A 17,483-nucleotide genomic window follows, 5' to 3' on the forward strand; every position below is an offset into this window, starting at 1 on the left:
CATCTCTGATCAGTCTTCTCCTAGTTTGAGATGAAAGTTTGGAGGGACGGCCGGGTCTTGGTAGATTTGCAGTGGTCTGATACTCCTTCCATTTCTTTATAATTGCTTGCACAGTGCTCCTTGAGATGTTTAAAGCTTTGGAAATCTTTTTGTATCCAAATCCGGCTTTAAACTTCTCCACAACAGTATCTCGGACCTGCCTGGTGTTTTCCTTTGTCTTCATGGTTCTCTCTGCGCTTTAAACAGAACCCTGAGACTATCAAAGAGCAGGTGCATTTATACGGAGACTTGATTACACACAGGTGCATTCTATTTATCATCATCAGTCATTTAGGACAACATTGGATCATTCAAAGATCCTCACTGAACTTCTGGAGTGAGTTTGCTGCACTGAAAGTAAAGGGGCCGAATAATATTGCACGCCCCACTTTTCAGTTTTTTATTTGTTAAAGTTTAAATTATCCAATAAATTTCGTTCCACTTCACGATTGTGTCCCACTTGTTGTTGATTCATGACAAAAAATTAAAATTTTATATCTTTATGTTTGAAGCCTGAAATGTGGCGAAATGTTGAAAGGTTCAAGGGGGCCGAATACTTTCGCAAGGCACTGTATATATATAACAAGAAGAAAGTTTAGGCTACACCAATTGAATAAGAAGAAAAGAAGAAAAAAAAATGACTGAAGTTTGTCTCAGTTCGCTTGTTTCTGCCCCCACCTATTGTAAAGTTTTTTTTTAATGGCCTGCAATTTGACAATTGCATTCTAGTAAATCGAGATTTCGATTTTAACTGAAACAATTGTTCAGACCTAGGGGGAAAAAAAGTTGTTTTATGTCTCTGGTCCTTCTAAGTTTATTTAAATTCAAATTAAATTGTCATTTTCTATGGAGGTAGATTTTTATTATCTAATCCAAAAAAAAAAATCAATACAAACAGTGGCTTAAATCAATCAGACATTTTCAATAAAACCAATTTTCAATAAAGTGCATCAAAACAAAAAGGGCTGATTGTAAAAGCTTTTTTTTTTCTTTTTTTTTTGGAACCACAATACTTTTAAAGCCGACAGCGCCCTCGAGTGGAAGTCTTGCGCGCTACACTTTACAGTTGAACATGTTGGAACCGTTGCCGTGACAACATCTCGTCAAACATCAAAGAGTCCTACAGTGTCATGGACGGAAGGCCGGTCCACCCTCCTAGTAGACCTCCTTGTGGATCAAACTAAGAATGGAGTAGTCACACTTCCTGGACGTCAGGTAGTCCATCAGCTGTTTGCTGTTCTTGGTTTCAGGATCCCTGAAGACCAGGACGATGGTGGAAGTCATGGGACAGAGCAGCTGCTCGCTCTCCAGGGCCAGCAGGTCTCTAAAGTATTGCTGCGGGTCGTGGTCCATGAGGACCAGGTCGAATTGTTCTCGGCCGTCCGACGAGGGACAGAGAATGTGGTGCAGCTTCGGGACGACGTTGGCCGAGCTTCCGGTCAGGACCTTGAACTGCACAGAAGGTTTCATCAGTTCATCTGCCTCCAGGAGCCTGCAGGTTCAGAGCTCACCTGAGAGTGTTTGAAGCCCGCCACCATGATGACCTCCTCCCCCAGCTCTGCCACCAGGGGGTCCTTCTCCACCGTGACCAGCTGGCCAGTAGGGGGCATCTGACGCAGCAGGCGGACCGAAGCGTAGCCGCAGTGGGTTCCTAGTTCCAGGACCCTGTAGGGACGGAGGCGTCGCACCACCGCGTCCAGCTCCTCGCCTGAGGTCAGGACGAAATCAGGTCAAAGGTCACAGAAGGACTGTTGGAGAGCAGTACCAACTCGTAACTCCTTTCATTTTTTTTGTGAAACGAGTTTCTGGAGGCAAATGTATCCTCTCGTCCTCAGTCAACGCTGGGATTTGTTTCTTTAGCCGCGGAGTACATAATGGCTGCTGCCATCTAGTGGCAAGAAGTTTAATTGTAAGACAAAAATGAACAAACTCCTTAAATATTTGCACCTTAATCGTAAAAAAATACATGGATATTATTTTATTTTGCACATATTTTATTGAAATATAAACATTAAAATAACTATAGACCTGTTAACTGTTATTGTTTTTCCTCAATTAAAAAAATAAATAATTATAATTAAATAATTTGATTCCTTCATTGAAAGGTTGAATTTTAAAAACAATTTCTAAATTTAATATTTTCTAAATCAGTCTTAAAAACATTGTATTGAATTAGAAAGGCTAAAACAAATATATATATATATATATATATATATATATATATATATATATATAATATTCATGATACAGAATATAATGTATGTAAATATACTGAATATAGTATGTAAGTAAGTAATTTGTATTTATATAGCGCTTTTCCAGACCAGGGTCACAAAGCGCTTAAACAATCAAAAAAATACTCAATAAAATATATACTTTAAAGGTCAAGATAATACTGAGAACAACACAGGAGTTCCAGAAAATCAAGGAAAAGCCTGAACAAATAAAAACGTCACACTAGTCATCATTATAATTAGAATAATAGATAATCATTTTGATAATATTCAGATTTAAAAATTAAGTTTGGGAAAAAAAGATATATGTAATAAATTAATAAACTCAACTTTTTAGTAACAACAAATACACATTTTCAATAAAACATTTTTTAAACAAGTTATTCGTAAAAGTAATTCATTTTTATTTTATTTTTTAAATTGAAATGCATTTTTATGAGTTTTCAACCCTTCAATATTCCAATGACACTGACATACTTTTCTAGTGAACTAACTAAGACCACGAGGACGATGGACAAGGACTCCACTGACCGGTCTTTGGTCCGATGTAGTCCGAAGGATGCGTCTCCGAGTAGAGGTCGAAGGTCGCCAGGACGCTGTCGGCACGACCGTGTGTGCAGTGTGAGAAGACGAAGGCGTGTGTGCTGCAGACACACACTTTCCCTCGTCGGATCAACAGCTTCCAGGTCCGGCGCCAGCGAGTCCACATCCAGTGACGGCAGCGCCCCGACATCAGGACGGCGGCGACCAGCGGCAACGAGAAGACCAGCAGCCACATGTCGGGGCCCCAGAGGTACAGTCTGAGGAGACACACACGCACACACACACACACACACACACACACACACTGATCTTAGTATAGCAGGATGTTTCCGTCGAGACTGAGAAGAATCTAAAAATACTATTTTATTTTACTCCTGTCGCCTTCTTTACATGGAATCATTTAAAAAGTATTGTATAAAGAACACTAAGCCAAGAGATGGATTGTAAAGAACTCAACTACACAAGTGAGATTCTTACTGCTCACTTGGAAATATTGCCAACAAAAGCACGATTATTAGTTTTTAATTTCCGTTTTTGATACTTTAGCTCGACTACCGCCATCCTGTGTCCGAACATTGTATTGCGTCAATGAGAGATTTTATTCTGTCTGTCTTTTGAATAGATGTTGGACTCTTGTATAATCAGTACGTGTCTATTTGTATAAAACTCTTTTTCATTTAAATATTTACATTACAAAATGAACTTAAGCCCCGCCCACTGAAAACACTTTTTTTTCTCAAGCTAAAATCTCGTTTACCATAACCACACCCACTCTGCTGTGATTGGTCAAACATCAAGGTTTGTCACCGCATGTCATCAATCCCCAGAAGTATCCACAACCCAGGGGCTCGTTGTATAAACAAAGCGGGGCGTGATTACAGCTGTCTGGAGGAGGAGTGAAGCCATTATTACGTCATAATGGACTCTGCTCTCGTAACCTCTCGTTCGCCCGGATTTAAGACGGGGTAGAACTTTTTAGAGTAATAAGATCTAAACATCGTCATGATGAGAGACTTCAACATTTGAAACGTGAGAGTAAGTCAGGTAAGTTGGGTTTTTGACATTTTTTTTAAAACATTGTTTTATGTCGAGAAGTAAAATAGACTCTTTTATACAATTACTGCTGAAGTCCGATCCTATGCACTCGATCTTTTCCTTTTTATTATCACTGACATGTATTTTGCTGTAAAACACTAGTAGTTTACCACCAGCAACTAGACAAGTATCTTCTTTTGCACTTTTCTCACCCGCAGGTCATTTATCAAGTAGATTATTAAGCCAAGCGTGGCTTTAGTCAACAGCCACTAAAGTCGTGTTCAAGATAAAAGACGAAGACGGTCACATTCTGCAGACGGGAAAATAAAACTATCATGTTTTTTATTCATTTCTGATTTTTCATTTACCACCACTAACTTACAGATATAAGTAAGCAGTTCTAACAACCAAGTTATTCTAATATTTACCTGTTAATCTTCTGATTCCACAGCTCCTTAAGGATCAGAACAAGGTTAGTTTTGTGCTCAAAGATTGAATAAGATGTGGTTTGTGCCTGTAGATCCAGTCCGAGTCATGCTCTAGATCCTCCTCCTGTCACAATGAATTAAAACTGCACTGAGTTCACTTTGTTAGACTGTAGACATAAGAGAGAGTCACCGACATCAGAGCAGCTGCTGCAGAGACAAGTCTGTCAAACACAGATGAGACTCTCCAACACACGACGAGAAGGAACTCCGGCGTTTCTGTATCCAGGAAGTAGCTCCAAAAGGGAAGGAGCGGTGCAGGGATACGATTGGACGGCTGCTCCTGAACTCGCCCACTTTCATGATCCCGGGGAGAAGAATGGAATATCTTTGATGACTGAGATTTGACTTGAGTCGCTTCACACCTGATGATGAAAAACATCTTTAAATATGAAACATGTGAATGGTAATCATTGGATAATTATTCATGATAATAAATCGAATTTGAAAATAAATTCAAATGATATTAAATAAATTGTGTTTTATTTATTTATTTTATTCAAAAATGTTGCAATCCAGGTCAAGTATTTATAGAAAAGGAATGGTGTTAAAACGTTTTTTTAATATGAATGTATTGTTCCAAAATCAATCATTATACTTATAAATAATACTTTTAAGAAAACCCTTTTAAAAATAAATCCAAAGATTTGTCATACAAATAGAAACACATGATTAAAACACATTATTCACTTTTTTTGCGTATATAACGGCATGCTTTTAAGAAATATAGATGTATGAGAAAATAAGAATACAATTTTTCCCCAAAATTCCCAGAAGAAATGATATTAACTACTGTATGTTGTACATCACAAGATGAGTACTGCGTTTTTTTTTAATAAATATTAAATCATGATTGTTAAAAAAAAAAAAAAAGAAAGCTTCTCATTTATCCAAAAACGATTCGTTGTTTCCATCTCAGATTGTGATCATCTTGTTTTACTAAAGTGGAAGATGGCTTCTACAGTGTGTTCCAAACACGACGATGCTCTGAGTGTGTGTGTGTGTGTGTGTGTGTGTGTGTTTTGGTTTCTGTCATCCTGCAGCACGCTGTCGTACTGCTGCGTCAAGCTGCACCACCAACTACAGGAAGCCCGACTAGTTTGCTTTCACAATAAGAGCACGAAGCACTCGACGGGTTTTTTTTTTAATAGAGAAATGCCCAAATACCTTGTGATAAAAACAATGCGTGACAATAATATTAATTTGATATGTATATTTTATTTTAAAATAGATTTTATTTTGTTTTTTGTTATTGCTAAATTGTACTTTAGGTTAATAATATAGCAATTATAGCAAGACGCATTTATTTAGTTGGTAACTATAACACAGAATTTAACCGCCTCGATTAAAAACAAATATCAAAATAAAAAAAATTCCATTGTTTTGTGTTTCAACCGGTTTCCGGAAGTGTCCTGCCGCAGCTCGCCTGAGTCGCTGCTGGCGCGGCTGGTTGACGGTGTCTCTCCGGTGCCGCGCACACGCCCACACACACACACACACACACACACACACCCACCGTCAGAGGTAAACACGCAGAGAGACGGACGAGCTTCTCCGTGAAGCTCACGAATGCCTTTTGTCGCTGGGTTTGCTCAGGCTTTAAATCGTCCTCCATGGCAGACACCGGACGTCAGCATCAGCCGGTGACCGAGTCTTCTGCCTTCCTGGAGGCGCAGAAGTGGATCGAGGTGAGTCACGGAACTCATGCACACTTTCTTCTATGATGCTTAAAAAAAAACACTGGTGGTTCAAATCCCTACGTCAAACTTGACTCAATTTAGAATGCAGCAGAATGTGTTTTCTGGAAGAATTTGGTTAAAATGTAACTTAAAATTGGGAATTCCTTTTGCTTTTTGTCAATTTTCTGATTTCTTTGCATTTTTAAACGTTTTGAAGTTAATTCTGACCTTTTTTTGTCAATATTCTGATTTCTTTGCAATTTTTAAACGTTTTTAAGTTCATTCTGACCTTTTTTTTGTCAATTTTCTGATTTCTTTGCATTTTTAAAACGTTTTGAAGTTAATCCTGACCTTTTTTTTGTCCATTTTCTGATTTCTTTGCATTTTTTAAACGTTTTGAAGTTAATTCTGACCTTTTTTTTGTCAATTTTCTGATTTCTTTGCAATTTTTAAACGTTTTTAAGTTCATTCTGACCTTTTTTTTTTCTTGTCAATTTTCTGATTTCTTTGCATTTTTTAAACGTTTTGAAGTTAATCCTGACCTTTTTTTTTTGTCAATTTTCTGATTTATTTGCATTTTTTAAACGTTTTGAAGTTTTATTTAGTTTAATCCTGACCTTTTTTTGGTCAATTTTCTGATTTCTTTGCATTTTTTAAACGTTTTGAAGTTAATTCTGACCTTTTCTTGTCAATTTTCTGTGATTTCTTTGCATTTTTTAATCGTTTTTAAGGTTTTATTTAGTTTAAATGAGCTTCTAAGTGAAGTTTTATGGATTGAAGACATATATTTCTGTTGCATGTATGAACATAAGTATCATAGATAAGAAGGTATTCACCTTAGATGACCTGTTGTGATTCAGTGAATGCCAGAATATAAATCATGTCCAGTTGAATCAAAGTGGGAGTCTGTTGTGATCCCTTCTGGGCGTTTACTTGAAAACATCTGAAGATAAATATTACTTTATGCTGGATTAGATCATGTTCAGTGAGTCACTGCTGATTATTTTTGGTGATAATAAGTATTTGAGCTTCTGTTCGATTCATCCTCGACTGAGGAATCTGTAGTGACTTCTTGTTGTATTTTTAAAACCAAATAACCTCTTTAAATGTTATAAAGAAGATGAAAGTGTTTTACTCACGCCCTTGAATCATCAGTTTCTGCTCAGCTGGAAGTTGACCTTACTTTACCGTCTCACCTTCTCTGTCCGACCACCTGATTGAAACTTTGTTCTGTCAATCAATGTCAAAGTCATCTGACAGTTGCTGCATGTTCGTGGCTCCAGCAGCTGCAGCTTGTTTGGCTCGCAGAGATGAATGCGTCATGTGAGGTGGATTTTCACCTCCGCAAAACAATCCCAACAGGCCCCGGTTCTGTTCTGGACCGCTGGGTCGTCCACTCGTCTGCCTTCACAAACAAACCAACGATTATTTGTTATCGCTGGAGTTTTACAACTAAAGTCCACTTTAATAGTTAGAGTTCCAAGTCATCGATCGATTGATTGAGAGTATTGATTGTATTGTATTGTCTTTTCTCTGGGATCTGTGGTCTGAAGATGACTTTCACTAACAGAGTTAAGTGTTGTTTAATGACAGACTCTTGTGTATTTATGTATTTTAGTGTAATCCATAATGCTATTAAGTCAATTTCAGTCAATTAAAAGCATTTTTTATTTAAACCCATTTATAGTCGAACTAATTAGAGTTAATAACCAACCTCTTTTCTGCTCTTGGTTTCGAGTCATGTCTGTCTTCGTCTCTGACTCGTCTAACTAATGTGAGCGAGTGAGCTTCTCATTTTCAGTTGCTCTGACGCCATCTCCACCCTGGCTGCACTCCCTTCTTCACCTCCTGTCCCTACTCTTTTCTCTCCCTCTATGTCATTTAAGGGCAAAGGTCAGAGGGCCACTTAGATTATTGGATTAGTGAGGTCAAAGATCATGAACAAACGAACTATTTCATTACTTTTATTCATTACTAGTATTTAACTATGACTATAGGTTTTTATTTTAGTGAGAATGTTTTGCCACTTTTGCCAAAAGGTGAAACTGATTACTAAATAAGTATTTGGAGAAAAGTGTTTTTAAATAAGTTTTATATTTTTAATACAATGAAAATATAATAAAATAAAATGTTAGCATATTTAGCTTGATTTTATTACTTTATTCTTGATTTTTACTTGATGGCCCCTCATAACAGCCACTGTATAAAATGTGGCCCCTGAGGAAATACACTTGCCCATCAAGGCTCTATGTTGACTCTCTCACAGACATCGAGCCCCTGTGATGACGGATGTCATTAAAAGAGTATCGACGACTTTAAAGGTGTTTAAGAAAAGCCTTCAGTTCTAACACGTGGCAGCACATCTGTTTGGTTTGTGCTAAATCTGTTGCATCTGCTGCGTCATGGAGAAATGGTTGAAGTCTCTTCATTTCAGGCCCATTGAACTGGTTTCACAGTCCCCGGAGGGTCACGGCTCTAAAAAGCTGCCGGTGACCCAAAAATCCAGAGCCGATCAGGACGTGAGCCAGAGATTTCGGTGTCTGATGTCGTGTTGTCGTCGCTCTGCCTCCCGCGGGGGCCGATATCATTGTACACTTGCACACAAACACACACACAGACACACACACCTGTTGTCACCTGGTTTCACAGATTCAGAATCGGGTCAGTGGATTGAAAGAAGCATCGGTCTGTGTTTGACTTCTGCTGCAGTGATTGATTTCAGGACCTGAGGGTCAAAGCTCTGTTGTCTGTTGTTTGTAGGAGAACGTCGCCTCCAACTGCTCTTTTATGTTGCTTGAAAATGCACTGAAACAGAGAATACCTCTTCCAAGGAGCTCACTTGACATGAAATCGTCTTCCATGATTCAGTGATTGTGCTGTTGAGGTGTGTATTGGCAAGAATCTGTTGCTATGATACGAATCAGGATACAGTGGCACCAGTATGATTTATTGCGATACTGTAGTGACAAGGATATATTCGTAGTATTGTCGAGTACTTGACTTTGGTGTTGCAGAATTTACAGACCACATGACTCTTGATGAAAGTCGTAACTGCTGAAACCAAAATATTTCCAAACATCAGCTTTAAAAGCTGCTGGACTAAACTGTATCCCCTCGTCCTCAGTCATCACTGGGATCTTCTTTGTTACTTTAATTGCGAATGAATTAATGAGTGCTGCCATCTAGTAGTCAAAGGTTTAATTGTGAAACAAAAATGAACAAAAGGCTGTGAATATTTGCATGTTTATTGTAAATAAAAAGAAGATTGAATTACTTTATATCATACCAACTTTATTGAAGTATAAACCATAAAATAACTATGATAAAAAATGTGTTTTGACATATATTTTTTTCTAAATGTAGTACTGTTGAAGATCAATATGGTTTCACAAAATGACAATAATAAAGTTTAAGGATATTTTCTTAAACCCTAATTTTGTTGCACAGTAACCACGACAATGCCTAATAAGTGACATTCACAAGGTTTTAAAGCTCCAAATGTATTCAAAGTGTGTTTTCATCACGGAATTGTGTGAGAAGTTTGTTTTCTTAACTTAGTAAGTACACTGTTCAAATTGTATTACTATAATTCTACAACCTTTGAAGAGGAAATATCAGATTCTAAAAGTATAGTTGACATTTTTACGTTTAAAGTGTAATTATTAAACCGGTTGTCCTGAGGACGGTAGAAAAGGAAGTAAAAATGTATAATTACAAAAATAAATGTTGAAACTGTTCCCATCATCCTCCTCTTGTTTTACTTCAAAAGATCAAACGGACTCGTCGATAAGACCGGCACTAATGACGGTGTTTAGCTCGTCTGATCTTCAGTCTGTCATGACGTACTGCTGGTCATCTTGATTGATTCTTGTCTCGCCAGCTTGAGGCCGTCAGCAGCTCTGGGCTCCTGTCATGATGACATGAACATACTTGAATATATTGAACTGAAGAAATACATCCTCAGCCACAAACTCTTTACTCTGAGAACAGTATGTTGAAGTTTGATGTATTATTCTAGTGTTGTTCGTCCAGAGGCTCCATATTTCTCATCTTGTTTCTGTTTGTTGTCTCAGAAATCAGGAATGATTGGCATCGAAAGACCAGTTGAGTTTCTGGAATGGAAAACATTTTTGCCACAGTGTTGTTTTTGTTATTGGTGGCAGAAGCTTTTTCAAAAGGGTTTATTTTAAATAATAAAACAAACAACTGTTATCGGTTTTTATCAATCTCTGGAGAGCATTCCCAGCATGCTTTGCAAAACAGTGTTTATTGTAATAATGCATTGTTTATAAAGATAAAGGATTTTCTTTCCTATTTATATATGAATAAGGTTTCGATTTAAATTGTTCGTTACTAGTCCCTGAACTATTTTAATACCAATTTATAAGATTTTTTTTTTTACGAAATGTAGGGTTGTCACGATACTAGAAACTTTGAACTTGATACCAATATCATGGATAATATTCAACACCATTTTCTATCTCACAAGTATACAAGAACACCCAAATCAACAAGAGAAATTCAAAAAAACAACCTCTTCTAAACCATGTAACAAATAACAAAACCAGTTATAGTAAAAACAAACAAAAAAAAGGTTGTGCAACAAAACACAAATGCAACTATGATAGGAAGTTTCAGGTCTAAGGTACTGCAAAAATAAATGAATAAGGGATGGTAGTGATACTTTTGAAAATAAGTGTCATAACCAGATACAAGATTTTAGCATTGACACTTAAACCAACTGTAGACAAGGTACAAATCTTGAGTTCAATTTATCAGCTTAGATACATTTACACTCTAAGCTGTTTTGTTACAGAAGATAAACAACAAATGAATTCCAGTGCAAAAGAACATTTGCTAACAAGTGAAGAATAAATCTAACGTTCACAGACAAATCAGAACATTTTCTAGTTTTGATCACGCGAAAAGACAAAGCATGTTTTGATTCTCTGTACTAACAAAGCATTTCGGTCGGTGCAACAAAAAAAAACATAGCTCGATAATATTACTTTCATGTATTAGTAGTTTCTTGAGAATACATGTAAAGAAAAAAGCCTAAATATTCAGTGAAAAGTTCTTTGGTATCATTTCTTGTCCCTGTTCTTTTGGCCAGAAATTAAGGAGTTATATTGAAGATTGTCAGGTACTACAATCTTACAATAAAATATATATACAGTGGTATGTAAAAGTTTGGGCACCCCTGTACATTTTCATGATTTTCCTCTATAAATCATTGGTTGTTTGGATAAAAATTCCAGTTAAACATATCTTATAGGAGACAAATAAATACAATTTAAAATAATTCTTGCACACTTTCTGTAAATCATATAAACTTTATTTCACTTCTCAAATATCACTGTGTTTGTCTTTGTTTCATACCACTGTATATACCTGTATATATATATATATATATATATAAACTATATAAACTGTTATTAAATTAAGAAAAACAACCCATTTTAAGACGTGTTTGCATAATCACAGTGTTTACGAGCATCACTTTCCTGATTCAGCACATCAGACAGGATCGATCCTGCACGACTCCTCTGATACTCAGCAACAAACCAGATCTCTGAAGCCAACATGTGAGGTGATTGATGGCAAACCCAGCGAGGGCGCTGACAATGAAGACTTACCTAATGTGGATGGAATGAGATGTTTTTATCTCCGGCTGAAGCGGCGAACAGGACCAGACTTGATGAGACCACTTGTTGCAACCGTGATCCCGAACCTGCCCAGTGAACGGAAACATGTTTTGCCGCTTCATGGAGACGGCAGCACTTCTTCAACACAGACATATTATTTAGCAGCTGATTCTCTCTCGCTGGTGAAAGGATCTGAATGGAAAAACTGTGCTCAGGGTTTGAAGTGTTTGCTAATTGTCAACCTTTTGTCCGTCGTGATGTCGTCTCTGTTGAGTGACGGCCCATCCGTCAAAGTGTCAGGGGTTTGATTGGAGGTGAAACCTCTAATCTCAGGCAGGATTTGATCCGGTCCGTCACAACATGCCTTCTGCATTTCTGCTGCGGGCTGTTTGTAGAGCCACGACAGGCAGGAATCCTTCCATGATATCACCGCTTCCTGCCGACTGATGTGTGGAGAGCAGACCTGCTGTCGCTTCTGTCGAGCTTTAGGATCTGATGAGCCTCGAGTCTGCGGCGGACCCTCGGATCAGGGCTGAACGATGAGGTTCAAGTGCTCGGGATAAGGAGGAGAATCAAAATGGATGAAAGTTAATCAGCTTCCGTGGAAAACTCTTCAGATGCCGTCGGTGAATTATTTGCTTCGTTGAAGTTCAATCAAGTCTCGTCTCATCAGTTTCATCGTCGTTGTAAAGAGACTCGTTCAAACATCCACTTTCCAGTCTTTACGTTTTCCATCGACCTTCCAGTTGTTTTAGTCGTTTTTTAGATGCATTTTTGACACTAGCTAATGGAAGAATTTCAGTTTAATCACAATTTAAATGGTTGAATTTTACATTTAAAAGTATGAATTTCTTTATAAATGTATTTTGTATTTAATCTTTAGATTATTATTTTTTATATTTTAATTCATCGGTGCCACAGATTTTATATATCTTATTCTTTGTGTTATATTTCATTCTTTTATTTTGTAATGGCACCACAAACACTGAAATACAAGATTCTGATTCTGATAAGATGAAAGGTTTAATTAATTGAAGAATTGAATTCAATCATTTCTGTATGGAAAGGTGGATTCATTTAATTTTTTTTAATAATTGAATTTATTGTTCCTATATGGGAATGTTGAATAAAAATATTTGAATAGCAAATATATATATAGCAAAATATTTCTATATATATTAATTTTTTACACATATAAATGTATATTCTAATTGCAATAAGTAAAAAACGAACGTTATAAATCTAATATTTTTTAAATTCATAGCCTTATAAATTCAATTAAAAAATGTTGCTATTATAGGCTCCGAATAAAAAAACAAACTAACATTGTGTTGAGAAATTAAAATATGTAACTTGATGTATAAAAACCCAAATGAATTCATTTAAAAAAACATTATAAACTATCTAAACTATATTATACTAAACTATCCAAAGAAAAATGTAATCTTTTAATGCTTAAATAGATAATTTAATAACTACAAATAAAACTTACTAACTTACTATTGAAAGGTTGAATTTGTAAAGTTCCTTTTAGAGACCATATACAAATTATTTATTTTATTATTTCAATATACAAACGATTTCAGTTAGATTCAATTACAGAATTCAATTATCAAAAAAGGTTAAAAAAAAAAAAGAAAATTCAATGTTTTGAAATTGAAAATGTTAAATTCAACCAATGTATGTCGATGGCACTGATAGTTTTCCACAATAAAAAAGCAATTTTTAAATATTTTTTGACAAATACAATAGTATTGAATATCACAGACTCTATGTTTATGTCTGTATTATTTTGTAATTCACACTCTAGTGGCAGCGAGAGAAAACGTTTTGAGTCGTCTTTAGAAACCCTGGCAACGGACGTGTCTACCACCTGGCTATTATGAGCGCCTGTCTTCAGCTCTCACGTCTCCTCGGTTACATCATGGAAGGTTGTTTTGTGCACTCCTGTGAAATTTCCACCCTCGAGACTCATGCTTACCCTCGTGTTGCAGCGGAAAAAAATCTTTCCATTGTAATACATTTTCAACGTCGCCATCATGACGCGCATCAGATGACAAAACACTAAATGGTGGAAAATAATCTTTCTTGAGAATCAGGTCCAAACATATTGTTACTAGTTATGGAAATATATCCTTATTTTTGTTGTTTGTTTTGGCTTTAGTGTTTAAAACGGTTAAAACTGGAGTCTGTTTCCGTCGCTCCAACACGACGTCACGTCCAGGTCTTAATACTTCGCTTTATGGAGAAAAAAGGTCAATGCAGAGTGTAACGGGTCGTTTATTCGCCGCTTCAAGTCAAACAAAATACAGCTTTTACGATCGATCGGACGCGCTCTTTGCCGGCAGCTTTTCAGGTCAATAGCTCCGGGAAAGACGGTCCCGAACGATAGAAAGATCGCTATATTTAAGGCAAATTTCCGGGCCGGGAGGTCCTCCCCCTATTGGTTCCTTCAAACTCCCTGTGTCACGATATCCTGTGGAGAGTCCTTCCTACTGTGTTTCCTTTTCTAATCATTCAAATGTTCTTGGGTGGGAGTTACTGTCCTAGTCCCCCCCCTCACGGGTGTGTCCCTGTTTCGTTCTTTTGATCCACGACCCAAGGTGTGAAAAGGGCAGACAAACACGTTTAAATAACCGTTGTCATGACTCTACGTCTGTTCCAAGCTTGCCTTGAAAACAGTGTAAATCAGTCAAATGAATGAGTGAAATGTTGACTGTGAATGTGTATTCAAACGTTTAAGCTCTTAGATGAATCTAGTAGTTTATACTTTATATTTTGATTATCTTTTTAGCATTCATTTAAGTATGGCGTATATGTATAGTGTATAATAATTTTTAATCTAACATGTTTCTAAATGGATTTAACTTAGTAACAAAGTTGCTAACAGGCCAGTATCAATGTCACTTTCTCGACTCTATTCCCACGGTTGTGCAAACGATCGCACAGATTTGTAATCCAACCCGGAGCGTCCAGAGCGGGAGTACCAGTCCGTGCACATGTGACCGGAGCGCTGCTTCCCGTTGATGTATTTTCAGCCTTTTGAACCAGACCAGACACCAGCTATTATCCCCAAAAAATGACAATCATCATCCAGATTATCCAATTTCCTGATGATTACTCAGGTATTCCCCCTCGATCTACTTTAATCTGTCGTCGTATCGGACGAGTGGAATCTCATCGGTCGTGAGACCGGATTCGAGTTTCCTCCTAAAAAGTGCATCAATCAGCGTGTAAACACCAGCGGCTCAGATTCTACAAAACAACTTCTCAACGCCGCGGCGTCAGTCGTTCTGCCGCGCGATACAGAACCGTGAGTGTAAACATGAACACGAGCCAACGCCGATTCTTAAAATTCTGCGTCTGTGTTTACTATGAGACTCTTTTTTTCTCTGCCAGCGTGGAGATGCCGCCGCACGGCTTCACTCGCTCAATCACCGAGACGAGAAATCCCTGAAAGTAAGATGCTAAGCGCTAATCCCGGCGACGTGATCCCTTTAATCTCCGCAGATGTCTTCTGCTCGAGCGGGGAAAAGACTGGCAGTTCGCTTTAGTAGTTACAGTGTAGTTCCATTCAGTCGCGTTTATGATCCTCGTAGACTACATGACATAATTAAATAATCAAATAATAAACATGAAACACAAGTACTGTAGAGGAGTAAGAAGTTATCCAAACACTCTACATAAATCAGCATTTTTTTTATTCATTTTGATTTGATCATCTTTATATTGCAGTAGAATTTAAATAAAATATGACAGTAGTCATCGCATCCTCTGCAGCTAAAGGAACTACGAAAAATTGATCCTTGTGATGACTGAGGACGAGAGGATACAGTCAAGACCTGCTTTCAAACAAATCAAAGCATTTACGAATAGTTGTTTTATGGTATATTTCTTCAATAGAATGTATAAAAAATAAAATAATTTCATTAAGCAAAAAGTATTAATTACAATTAAAATATTGCAGCCATTGATGGCTGGGGACGAGAGGATACAGTTGACTTCAGCAGCTTTTAAAGCTGATGTTTGGACATATTTTGGTTTGAAACTTCGTCAAGAGTCATGTGGTCTGTAAATTCTGCAACACCAGAGTCAAGTACTCGACAATACTACACATATATCCTTGTTACTACAGTATCATTCTTATTATCATGTTTTGCTACTACTGTAGATCAGATATTTGCAAATAAACAATAGGGGTATAAGGAACGGTATACATTGAAATAATCACAATATTTTTCTTTGCGATACAATATCGATATTCAGCAGCCATGTATCAATTAAAAATATAATTTCAAAAAATGTTTTTTGGCTTTCACATCATATTTTGTTTTTTATCATAGTTATTTCATGGTATATTTTTCAATAGAATGTATAAAAATAAAATGATTGCATTAAAAAAAAAAATTACAATTGACATAGAAAATATTTGCAGCCTTCATTTTTATGCCCTGATGATGACTGAGGACAAGAGGATACAGTTGACTCCACCCGCTTTTAAAGCTGATGTTTGGACATATTTTGGTTTAAAAATAGTTACAACTTCATTAGAGTCATGTGGTCTGTATATTCTGCAACACCAGAGTTAAGTTCTCGGCAATACTACAAATATATACTTGTTACTACGGTTTCATTCCTATTATCATGTTTTGCTACTACTGTAGATCAGATATTTGCAAATACACAATAGGGGTTTGAGGAACGGTGTACATTGAAATAATCCCAATATTTTTCTTTGCGATACAATATCGATATTCAGCAGCCATTTATTAATTTAAAAAATAATAAAAACGTTTTTTGGCTTTCACATGATATTTTGTTTTTTATCATAGTTATTTCATGGTAAATTTTTCAATAGAATGTTTAAAAATAAAGTGATTGCATTAAAAAAAAATTACAATTGACATAGAAAACATTTGCAGCCTTCATTTTTATGCCCTGATGATGACTGAGGACAAGAGGATACAGTAGACTCCAGCAGCTTTTAAAGCTGATGTTTGGACATATTTTGGTTTAAAAATAGTTACGACTTCATTAGAGTCATGTGGTCTGTATATTCTGCAACAACAGAGTTAATTTCTCGGCAATACTACACATATATATTTGTTACTACGGTTTATTCCTATTATCATGTTTTGCTACTACTGTAGATCAGATATTTGCAAATAAACAATAGGGGTATGAGGAACGGTATACATTGAAATAATCACAATATTTTTCTTTGCGATACAATATCGATATTCAGCAGCCATTTATTAATTTAAAAAATAATTAAAAAAAACGTTTTTTGGCTTTCACATCATATTTTGTTTTTTATCATAGTTATTTCATGGTATATTTTTCAATAGAATGTATAAAAATAAAATGATTGCATTAAAAAAAAAATTACAATTGACATAGAAAATATTTGCAGCCTTCATTTTTGTGCCCTGATGATGACTGAGGACAAGAGGATACAGTCGACTCCAGCAGCTTTTAAAGCTGATGTTTGGACACATTTTAGTTTCAAAACAAATGAAAGCAGTTACGACTTCATCAAGAGTCATGTGGTCTGTAAATTCTGCAACACCAGAGTCAAGTACTCGACAATACTACAAATATATCCTTGTTCCTACAGTATCACAGTATATCGTATCGTTGACCCTGTATCTTGAAATGTATTGTTTATCCAGCTTCTTTCAATACACACCCCTAGTATACTGAGACAATTTTCCCAACGGTCCCCATTCACCTCTACCTCTCAAAGTCTATGTCAAACACAGTTAATCCAGCTCCAGATCGTTCAATCAAGTGTTTCCTGCTTTCACTGTTTACAGCAGCTTT

At 36.5% G+C, this 17,483-nt stretch overlaps 2 protein-coding genes across 7 annotated transcripts in view; one reads left to right on the forward strand and one right to left on the reverse strand.

The window, feature by feature from the left end:
- Nucleotides 1-844: 844 nt before the first annotated feature.
- Nucleotides 845-4,556, reverse strand: LOC148072124 (transmembrane O-methyltransferase homolog). Of its 2 annotated transcripts, XM_087798407.1 has the most exons (5): nt 4,470-4,556; nt 4,280-4,403; nt 2,805-3,073; nt 1,551-1,747; nt 845-1,491 (listed from the first exon to the last, which is right to left on the reverse strand). In XM_087798407.1, exons 3-5 carry the CDS (start codon nt 3,049-3,051, stop codon nt 1,195-1,197), a joined length of 741 nt encoding a protein of 246 aa, XP_087654533.1. In that variant the 5' UTR covers nt 3,052-3,073; nt 4,280-4,403; nt 4,470-4,556; the 3' UTR covers nt 845-1,194. The 2 variants fall into 2 exon arrangements, with proteins under 2 accessions (XP_087654533.1, XP_087654535.1); XM_087798409.1 differs by lacking the exons at nt 4,280-4,403; nt 4,470-4,556 and adding an exon at nt 3,932-4,259.
- A 1,305-nt stretch (nt 4,557-5,861) lies between these two features.
- Nucleotides 5,862-17,483, forward strand: part of LOC148072125 (LIM and calponin homology domains-containing protein 1-like) — a 71,851-nt gene continuing 60,229 nt past the window's right edge. For 4 of the 5 annotated variants that reach the window (XR_015712783.1, XM_087798410.1, XM_087798411.1 and 1 more), the window contains exon 1: nt 5,862-6,024. Coding sequence is in view for 4 of the 5 variants with exons in the window: in XM_087798410.1 (XP_087654536.1) it covers nt 5,950-6,024 (75 nt within the window). In the remaining variant the exon portion in view is untranslated. The remainder of the gene's footprint in view (nt 6,025-17,483) is intronic. The other variant, XM_087798412.1, reaches the window with a different exon arrangement.

The sequence above is a fragment of the Callionymus lyra genome, chromosome 9 (assembly GCF_982586985.1).
Source record: "Callionymus lyra chromosome 9, fCalLyr1.hap1.1, whole genome shotgun sequence".
Classification (NCBI taxonomy): Eukaryota; Metazoa; Chordata; class Actinopteri; order Syngnathiformes; family Callionymidae; genus Callionymus; species Callionymus lyra.